This window comes from Apus apus, chromosome 1 (assembly GCF_020740795.1).
Source record: "Apus apus isolate bApuApu2 chromosome 1, bApuApu2.pri.cur, whole genome shotgun sequence".
Lineage (NCBI taxonomy): Eukaryota > Metazoa > Chordata > Aves > Apodiformes > Apodidae > Apus > Apus apus.
In genome coordinates, this window is record NC_067282.1 from 152,266,154 (window position 1) to 152,275,760 (window position 9,607).

The window sequence follows — 9,607 nt, forward strand, 5'->3', positions numbered from 1 at the left end:
GCGTGTGTGTATATTGGAGAAGGGAGTGGGGGAGTGGTGTTCTCCCAACAATCCCTTCTTCCTTCCATTTTTGTTTCCTGCCTTCTCCTCCAAGGCGAGGAGCTATTTATTGAATTATTGGATCACTCTGAATTAGTTTCATGGGTGTTTGGTTGGTCAGCTCTTTCTCATGCCTTCTCATTAGCAAACTAGACATAACCAGTCCCCAGCAAACTGCTGCAATCCCTTCTAAAAACCCACCAGGCTTTAGCCAAAACACTCTCGAGGCAGTGCCTTGCAAGGTGGCTGGCATAGCATTCTGGAAAGAGATCCTCATTTCCCAAAACATGAGGGCCCTGAGCCTCTCCTCAGTCCCAATGTGGACCCCATGGCTGGGAGGTGGCAAGCTCAGCCCCACCCTGGTGATGCCATCTCACTCTTGCCATACCCCAGCAGGCTGATGAGGAGCAGAGGTAGGGGAGGGGGGATCCCAAAGCACAACTTTTCTCCAAGGAGAAACAACTTTAGAGCCTGCTGTCACATCACTATTGCCAAAGGCCATCAGGATCACTGCAGCCTGACACCCCTTGGCCCAGTGCCTGGGCAGAACCCTGATTTGTAAATTATACTGTACTAACTTCCATGACTTCCATTCACCTGAACAGAAATAAAAGAAGCATTGGATTTAAAAAACAGGCCAAGGTTTCCGATTCCTTTGTGCACTTGTGCTGCCTGGGGGCCAGGGCATGCTACCTGGCTTTGGGGAGTGGCTGGTGAGTATTGCTGAAAAGCAGATAATGGGATCTTAAGGAAAGCGGGAGGTGGACTTTATGCTGGGATTTGCATAGGAATAGCAGGGTGTCACAGCTTCATCCTGCTGGAGTACAGAGGTGGGGGTTTATGCATGAGGTGAGCAAACAGCCATTTCCAGGCATGGGAGGCCAGTGGCTATTCTGCATATTGTGCTTTCAGGAGCCAGAGCAGCCAAGAGCAGCATGTGCTGGGCCAAAATTCCCTCTCCACCCTCAGGGCAGCTGCGTTCCTGAGCGCCTGCCCAGTACAGCTGCCATCGAGGTGTTTGCTGATGCCCACCACCAGCTGACCTGCAGCAATGCCCAAGGCCAGGCAGCTGCATCTTCCTCCCTGCCAGCACTGCCATTCCCAGGGTCCTGAGAACAGGAGCAGATCGTAGATGTGAGTACCAACCCCAGCTGTCATCGTACTGTCACAAGAAACCCCCACCTCTGGGCAGATGGGAAGAAGTGACATTTTCATTGGTGGATCACTGTACATCAAGGCACTGCATGGGCAAAAGGAGGCTCTGCTTTCTCATGTTTTGGGAGCTGCTGGTCTCTGTGTTTTCATCTCTGTAACATCATTGAGCTAGAAGGAATGTGGTGCGTGGGCAGGATTTTACAACAGCTTTTTTTCTGCTACCAGATGTGTACAAATTGCTCCTACCTTCTGGCTCTAGGCAACAGGTGGTGCTGCCCCCTCTGCAGGCACAGGCACAAACCAGGTCTATAGAAGAGGTGGGAACAAATTGCACTTCTGTTTCTCCTAGTCGCAGGGATCGGATTTATTCCCACCAGGGAAGTCTTTTGTCATGATCTGTCTCATTTCCTCACTCCTCTTCTTGTCAATGATCTCCATCTCACGTATTTTCTGCAAAGTACAAAGGAGAAGGGGCTGAGTGGGGAGAATGTGGGCAGCTTTTTTTCCCTTCTGTTACCAACCCCAAGAACAAAGGTTCTATTTCCCTGAATAAGTTGAGATGGAAAGAAAGGCTGAAAACCTTCATCCCACGTTCCCCAAATTCATGCTCGACCCCGTGCTGTGAAGGGGAACACCCGGTTGTCTGCCTCCTTCCCTGCTCAGGTTATCTGAGGAGACTCGGCTTTCAGGTTTCTGACACTCTATGGCCAGTGTCACCAGGACAGTCAGGTACCTGTGAGATTTCAGTGAGGATAATACTTTGATACTTCTTCCCTTGTCCTAGAGCTTCCATCTCTGCCAGGAATTCCTTCCTCTCCTGAATTTCATTCACCACTGATGGATAAAAGAAAACATTGTGGAAACAGGATTCAGCCAAAGGGCAAGAAAACACATTTCTCACTAGATCTGAGCCCCCTATTTCCTAGCTCTGCTTGAACAGTGGTCTCACCAGGGGAAGGGTGATGTCCACTCTAACACTCACCTTGCACTTGTCATCAAAATATCTCACTAGTGCCTTACAAAATGGGAAATGGCCCCCCTGCCCACCTTCTTACCACTCCCCATCTTGCAGAAACAGAAACCTTCTGGTTTTCTTTGTACAGACAATTCTCTGTTGCTTGTGGGCAATTTAACCAGTCTGTGGATGGAGACAGAACCTACTTAAACCCAATGGTTGACATACATCATCCAGTGATTGCAGCCATCCCCAATCCCAGGACCAGCACAGGCATGGAATGTTATCTGCTGCTTTGCAGTGCACACCTGCAGCCAGCTGGCCCAAATCTTGTCACAGGACAAACTACATGGCTATTTCAGATGTGTCAAGGACTACATTCCACTGGTTTTAGGGGACACGTGCTGGCTTCCCTGCAGCAGGGGCCACAGCACCCCTTCTGCATGTGATATTCTAGTGTTGTCCATCTTGCTGCTGCCCTGGGTAGTGAGCGAAGGGCTGGCTGGGGTGCACACACACACATGAAAGATTCAAGTACAGAGACATGTTAGGCAGGTTTTTGCCATCCCAGAATACTCTGGAGGCCAAAGTCCATCACTGGTTAAAATTCTGCTCAGCATTTAAGCTTTGCTAGTGTAACTGCTCTCATCTTGGAGTGGAAGAAAACAGCCCAAACCATGGTCAGGCTGGCGAGCGGCCCAGTCTGTGTCGAGTTACACTGGCTGGAAAAAGGGCCCACAGTACGTGGGCTTCCTGCCCAGGTCACCCTTCGCATCCCTAGGGAATTCCCCTGCCAGCAGAGCTCATTTCATGTGGGCAGCCCAGGGAGCTTGACTCTGCCAGCAAACCTCTGCAGAATAAGCTCCATGAGGCTGGCTGGGTCACAGCATGACAGCAGCAGCTCCTTTCTCTTGGAAAGTGGCTTTGTGCCTCCTTCCACAATGGGCTTCAGGTTTCCCCTGGGAAGGAGCCAGCCTCCTGGGCTTCCTGCCTGACTTCCACCAGGCTACATGAGGACCTACGTTCTTCAAACCGGTCAGGCTCAGGTGTCTCCTCTTCCTTTGTCTGAACCAGTGTCTGCTTCACCTTGTCTTCCACCACGTCCTTCCCTGTCGCTAAAATGTTTTGGAGCCTTTGCTTCTCCTTTTCCAAATCACCTGTGAATGCCAAGGGGGGAAAATTTAATTTTTATAAATATGTATGCTTATATTCAGTATATTTCCTCAGGGAGGAGCCTGGCCACATCACTAATGATGCCAGACGAAGCTTTATGTTAATGACAGCCCATCCCTAGACCAAACCACACAAGCACTACACAGGTGTACCCGTGGTGACGAGCCAGCCACGCTCTCACCTGAGGTTTGATCCATGTTTATAAGCCTCTGCTCCAGCAGGCAGGAGTCAGCAAGCTCTTAACAGCAGATGTTCCTTCAGAGATCCCTTTTTAAAGCATCTTTGACAGAAAGCGTGAGGATGAAGAGCAATTTAGACACTCCCTCCTCCTGCTGAGATTGCAGGCAGGGGGTGGACTTAAGGGGAAGAGAGGACCCAGCAGCTTCATTTACTTATTTGTGATGTTTGCCAACTTACGCCCTGCCCGTGGCTTGAACTTGTCTCGGGCATAGGCATCTCCTGCCTGGCAGACCTCGGCAGGTCGGAGGTGTGGTTTGGCTGGAAGCCTGCTGGGGTGATGAACAGCTGGGGAGAAGGCAGGTGCTGCAGGTGCTGGCTCTCTGCTGGATGTGGGGTGGCACTGGAGGGGCAGGGTATCTCCTCCTGGAGAACACACCAAAAATAATGGTAAGTCAGACTGAGAGGAGCCTGAATGGATGGTCCTGGGCTACCACTAGTGTTGATCCACTGTAGCACAAGACCCTGGGTGCCACAGGTGTCTCACCCTGGTTGTTGGAACATGCTGACATGAAACAGACCATGATTCAAGTCATGCCACGGCATCGTGTTCCCCTGGGGACACCTCGCCCTGTACGTCCCTGTGTATCAGCAGCAGCTGTGCTGCTGTTCCAAAGTACTTGCCCATCTTCTAAGCAGGCTGTGGACCAACAACCCCATCCAAGGTGAGCAGCAGAAGCTCTTCACCACAGCACAGCCATAGGTGTGAGACTGAGAGCCGTCACTCACGTTGCACACAGTCCATCAGGTATCGCCTCTGGAAACACGTCAGCTTTGACTGCTCCATCATGGCTGAAAAACATGATGTATGGGGGAATATGAGCCAGCCGTGTGCCCAGGTGGCCAAGGAGGACAATGGCATCGTGGCTTATAGCAGGAATAGTGTGGCCAGCAGGAGCAGGGAAGTGATTGGCCCCCTGTACTTGGCACTGGTGAGGCTGCACCTCGAGTGCTGTGCTGGGTTTTGGGCCCCTCATTACAAGAGGGACACTGAGGTGCTGGAGTGTGGCCAGAGAAGGGCAACGAAGCTGGTGAAGGGGCTGGAGAACATCTGAGGGAGCTGGGGTTGTTTAGCCTGGAGAAAAGGAGGCTGAGGGGAGGCCTCATTGCTCTCTACAACTACCTGAAAGGAGGTTGTAGTGAGGTGGGTGTTGGTCTCTTCTCCCAAGTAACAAGTGACAGAACAAGAGGAAATGGCCTCAGGTTGTGACAGGGGAGGTTTACATTGGCTATTAGGAAAAAAATCTTCACTGCAAGGGTTGTCAGGCACTGGAACAGGCTGCTCAGGGAAGTGGTGGAGTCACCACCACAGGATCGCAGAACGCTCGGGGTTGGAAGTGGCCTCTGGAGATCATCTAGTCCAGCCCCCCTGCTACAGCAGGGTACACGGTTTAGTGGTGGACTTGGCAGCGCTGGGTTAATGGTTGGACTTGATGATTTTAGCCTTTTCCAACCAAAATGACTCTATGATTCCAAGAGAGGAGCTCGGGGGGGCTGCACACCGCCCCTCCGGCAGCGGGGCGGGGCTGGGGCACCCGCCTTGGCCCATCCCCTCCTCATCACCCCTCCCCAGAGAGGAAGATGCAGCTTGAGCAGCCTCGGGCCGGGCCCCCGCCCCGCCGTTACCTGCCAGCAGCTGCCGGGTCCCCAGGCTGTACCGGCCGGGCCCGGCGGAGGAGGGAGCGGGCGCCAGGCCGCGGCGCTCCGAGGCCTCCATGGCGGCCGGCGTTGCCACGGCAACCGCCACGCCGGGGCACTTCCGGCGTCGTCACGGCGAGCAGCCGGAAGTGGGTGCTGCTTCCGGCGGGCCGGGCGGCGGCGGCGGAGCGGGATGTCGGACAACGAGGACAAGTGAGCGCGGGGGCGGCCGCGCTGGGCGGGGGAGCGGAGCGGAGGGGAGGGCAGGGGGGCGAGGCGGGGCCGGGCCGGGCCGGGCCGGGCCGGGCCGGGCCGGGGCCACGGGGGCGGCCCGACCCAGCCCAGCCCGTGCGCGTCCCTCCCGCAGCTTTGACGGGGACGACTTCGACGATGTGGAGGAGGATGAGGGCCTGGAGGACCTGGAGAACGCGGAGGAGGTGGGTGCCGCGCCGGCTGGGCCCGGCAGGGTTGTGCCGGTTCCCGCAGGCCGGGCGGGCCGTGCGTGGGCCGGGCCGGGCCGGGCCGGGGAGGTCTCGGGGGCCCTGGCAGCCCCGCGGGAGCTGCGGGCTGCAGCGCCGGTCTGCTTCCCGCCAGGAGGGACAGGAGAACGTGGAAATCCTCCCCTCGGGAGAGCGGCAGCAGGCGAACCAGAAGCGAATCACTACCCCCTACATGACCAAGTACGAGCGAGCCAGAGTCCTGGGCACTCGTGCCCTGCAGATCGCGTGAGTATTTCATTCTGTATCCCGAGAGCGGCCACAGCTCCCCCCCCTTCCCAGTGAAAGCTGCTTTCCTCCTTGCTAAAAAACTGCTGGATCTCATGTCATCCCTTACGTGAGTCCTGCACTTGGAGATCACCATCTTGGTTGGCACTGAAGTGCAGGACCATGGAGCTCTTAGTTGCACATGAAGTCTCTGTATCCCTCCCTGGCCAGGACTGTGGTGCTTATGCCTAGATGGGGGGGAATTCAACAGCTGCAATTAACCTTTCTAAGTCACAGGCTAAATGAGTGTCAGGGCCAGGGGGGGGAGATGTGACAAGCTGATCCTGTTTTCTCTTTTTCATAAGGGAGCCAGTGTGGGCTGAAAGCTCAGAACTGGTTTGCAAAAGGCACTGTTGGAGGGAGGGAGGGGTGCTCCAGAGTGTCTTCAGTTGATGCCACAGGGGTGTAGGAATTGAGAATGGAGTAACCAACCTGAAATCTGATTTAAGTGCAATTGCATTGGGTAAGTATTTGGAATACTGGGGCCTCATTTATAATAGGTAATACCATTTAAATCCTATTTTATGTGCTCTTAAAGCTGGCTGCTCTCAACTTCATCCATTTACCTGACTAGTTTGTTTTAATAATACATATCAAAATTTTTTACTCTTTTTGAAAAAGTGCCTTATGATCAACATAATGAGGCAGTGGTGAGGTTTGTCTGAAAGCACATCTCTGAGCTTCATCTTGGTTGTATCCACCTTCAAAATGACACCTCCCCTCGACATCATTCAGAAGCTTGTAGGTGGTGGTTGCCTCTTTGCACGGCCTTCCCTCTGTGAAGCTATTTTGTGCACGTTCTGCTGGTGGAAAGCCAGAAGAAAGGGGGAGATGAGATGGGCTGGTGCCAGGCCTTTAATCCAAAACGCTCTGGTGCCTCGTTCTGCTTCACCTGCATCTTCTGCCTTCGGTGCAGAGCCAAGCCAGCAGCAGCCCCCAGTGGCCTCAGCTGGGCATGACGTGAGTTCTCTGCTGCCACTGTCCGATGGGCAGATGCCATCACCCGTGTCTGCTCTGCTGTTACAACCCTCTGCAAAATGCTTATTTTTTTCTTCTTCCTAGAGGTAGAGGCCATCATAAATCCAGTCCCTGGCTTTCCTCCAAGCAAAGCCTGGAAGGTGTGAGCAGATTGGAGCATAAGAGATGTGCTGGGGTTGTAGGAGGCATGCTCAGTTACAGGATTTCACCCTCTTTATTGGACCCCTTTTAGAACCACTCTTTTTCTCATGTTAAATGCAGCAGAGGGTGACCAGAAGGGTGTAGATCTGACCTGCTCTTGTGCACCACCTGGTCAGCGGAGGCTGGGGAATGGGAGCAAGAAGAACATTTGAGTAAAAGCTCAGTCCTTAACCACTTGTGTGGGAATTTTCTTCCCAATATGCATATCAGATTAAGCCAGGTGGTGTCCCACCCTCCTGCTTCACTGGCTGCTCTCCAGGTGATGTAGGTTGCCATGTGCTCAGCTGTCCCTCTCCCCTCTCGGTGTGTTCTCTCAAACGGTTGCTGTTCTGTCCCAGGATGTGTGCCCCTGTGATGGTGGAGTTGGAAGGAGAGACAGACCCCTTGCTGATTGCCATGAAAGAGCTCAAGTAAGTCCAGACCTTGGATGATGAATGTGTTGATTTCCATAAAGCCAGCAGTCCTCTCCTTGTTACAGCATTTAGCAGCTCCAAGACAACCTTGTCTTCCCTTGATAACAGTGAGCACTACAGTTGCCCTCCCCTTTTCAACCTGGGACTTCCCTGCAGCTGCTCCCTGCCATCCTAGTTGCTCATACAAAGCACTGATGATGAGTGCTCTAACCTATTTAACCTCGAAGTCCAAGTGTTCTTTATTTCTGTGCTGAGAAGCCAAGGTCCTCATCTTTCTGGAATGAGTTTAATTCCCTGAGTGGAATTGATTGGAAGCAGCCATCTGAATAGACCTGTGTTCAAATGAAGTGCTAGCAGAAAGCGAGGTAAGGGTCAGGCTGGTGCTGTGGAGACCCTATTAAGAATGTTCCTTTCCCACATCCTTCCACATTTGGCCTATTGTAGTTACAGGGAGACATGTCCCCTGCTTACAAAAAGATAAACCCTCTCAGACTCTGGCAGAAGCAGTGTCTGTATGACCACTTACAGCCCCACCTTCCCACAGCAGAGCTCCCTGCTCCCTCACAGTTTGCCTGCGTGCTGGGTGAGCTGGGTCACATGCAGGTGTCCTTCAAGCAGAGTGACTGGACTCTGTTACTGATTAAGTCCCTGTTCTTGAACTGGATTTTCTCTCTGCTCCCCCAGTTTCTCAGTGCATTGCAGTTGCTTTTGTAGACTTAACAGCTATTACAGCTCCCTGTACCATTGCCAGAAGATCCTTAGGTCACATTCCTGTCAGATCTCCAAGCTCAGTCTGAGTTGCCTCTGGTCTCTGTCTGAGTGGGAGCCCTAGAAAGTAAGTCAGGGTGTGACAAAGTGGAGTGGCATCCTGTTCTGAGCCAAAATTCAGTTGTATTTCTTGGCATGAGGGAGCTACTTGGCTACAGGAAAGGCAACGGCCCTAAATGTGATCGTCAAAGAAGTTGTATAACTTTTCAGGTTTAACACAGTTGAAACCTGATGCCCTGGTTAGATTCCAGACTGATTACATTCTGCTGACTTAAATCTACTTCCATTAAGTTGAATTTTGTTCAGCATTTTCTTGCTTCCTAATTGGAAGCAGTGCTAGTAGATGCTGTGCTCCACCCCAGCTGTACCAGGATTTGGTCCCTGGATAGTCCCTAATTCATGTGTCCTTAAAATGTCACTGATGCTCTCAGGGTGCAAAACAATGTAAATATCAGTTTTCCATAAGGTTTCTCAAAATTCTGCCACTTTTCTAGTGTCTTGTGGGGAAAAAAAAATCTTCCATCAAACAAAAGTTGTATTTGTTCTTCAAGCCCCTTGATTATTTTTTTTCCCCTCTATCTGTGTTAGATGCTTGGTGTTGTCTCACCTGTTGTCTCAGTGGGTTCAGATCCCAGGGCTCAGTTCCTGCAGTAGCAACAGAGGGCTGACCTTCTGTCAGTCTTTGGTTTCAAGTCTCAGGATGCTTTGCACCCACAAGAGAGAGAGAAGGTTGCTGGGACTTCTCTCTACTGCGTGTCATCAAATAGCTGGTGCTACACAGATCTCTCGGTTAAACCTGAAGCCACTAAGCACCTCAGTTCCCGTTGCCTGCTGCAGTGGTACAGTGAAGGCTCTGGCACTTCTGCTCACCTCTCTGTCCTCTCTTCAGAGCACGCAAGATCCCCATAATCATCCGTCGTTACCTGCCAGACGGGAGCTATGAAGACTGGGGTGTGGACGAGTTAATTATCACAGACTGAGCAGCCTCTGGCCATTCTTTTGGTTCTTTGCCTCTCCAGAGATGTTTCTATCTTCGTTTATATTTGTGTAAATAAATTATAAATCTCCCCGTTTTAAGCTAAATGTGGTTTTGTTTGTTTTCTCCTTCCTCCTTCTCTTTCATCTCAGTCTTAATGTGTCAAAGAGAAGACTTTTTTCTCTCTACCAGCTTGGCCGTTATTCTTTCTTTGTCATGGGCCGTATTGGTACAATGAGGGAGCCAGGTGCCCTGCCTTCCTTGCAGCTTTTTTCCACCTGCAGAGGCCATAACTTTTAGCTTGGCTGAG

The 9,607-nt window shown here is 52.1% G+C and overlaps 2 protein-coding genes across 2 annotated transcripts; one reads left to right on the plus strand and one right to left on the minus strand.

The window, feature by feature from the left end:
* Positions 1 to 67: 67 nt before the first annotated feature.
* C1H22orf23 (chromosome 1 C22orf23 homolog) lies at positions 68 to 5,282 on the minus strand. The gene is made up of 6 exons (XM_051624428.1): positions 5,186 to 5,282; positions 4,289 to 4,351; positions 3,740 to 3,925; positions 3,172 to 3,306; positions 1,928 to 2,028; positions 68 to 1,644 (listed from the first exon to the last, which is right to left on the minus strand). The coding sequence occupies exons 1-6, from the start codon at positions 5,274 to 5,276 to the stop codon at positions 1,540 to 1,542; spliced, it is 681 nt and encodes a 226-aa protein (XP_051480388.1). The 5' UTR covers positions 5,277 to 5,282; the 3' UTR covers positions 68 to 1,539.
* Positions 5,283 to 5,336: 54 nt separating this feature from the next.
* POLR2F (RNA polymerase II, I and III subunit F) lies at positions 5,337 to 9,404 on the plus strand. Its single transcript, XM_051644093.1, has 5 exons — positions 5,337 to 5,410; positions 5,565 to 5,634; positions 5,792 to 5,922; positions 7,479 to 7,550; positions 9,211 to 9,404. Exons 1-5 carry the CDS (start codon positions 5,391 to 5,393, stop codon positions 9,299 to 9,301), a joined length of 384 nt encoding a protein of 127 aa, XP_051500053.1. The 5' UTR covers positions 5,337 to 5,390; the 3' UTR covers positions 9,302 to 9,404.
* The last annotated feature ends 203 nt before the right edge of the window (positions 9,405 to 9,607 follow it).

Bases quoted from the DNA above. Each gene is read 5' to 3' on its own strand.
- POLR2F (XM_051644093.1), top strand. From the start codon at position 5,391: ATGTCGGACAACGAGGACAA. The intron at 5,635-5,791 runs GTGGGTGCCGCG...GCTTCCCGCCAG, and splicing joins ACCTGGAGAACGCGGAGGAG to GAGGGACAGGAGAACGTGGA. The intron at 5,923-7,478 runs GTGAGTATTTCA...GTTCTGTCCCAG, and splicing joins ACTCGTGCCCTGCAGATCGC to GATGTGTGCCCCTGTGATGG.
- C1H22orf23 (XM_051624428.1), bottom strand. From the start codon at position 5,276: ATGGAGGCCTCGGAGCGCCGCGGCCTGGCGCCCGCTCCCTCCTCCGCC. The intron at 4,352-5,185 runs GTAACGGCGGGG...CATGTTTTTCAG, and splicing joins GACCCGGCAGCTGCTGGCAG to CCATGATGGAGCAGTCAAAG. The intron at 2,029-3,171 runs GTAGGTCCTCAT...TTTATCCATCAG, and splicing joins GCCTGACCGGTTTGAAGAAC to TGGTGAATGAAATTCAGGAG.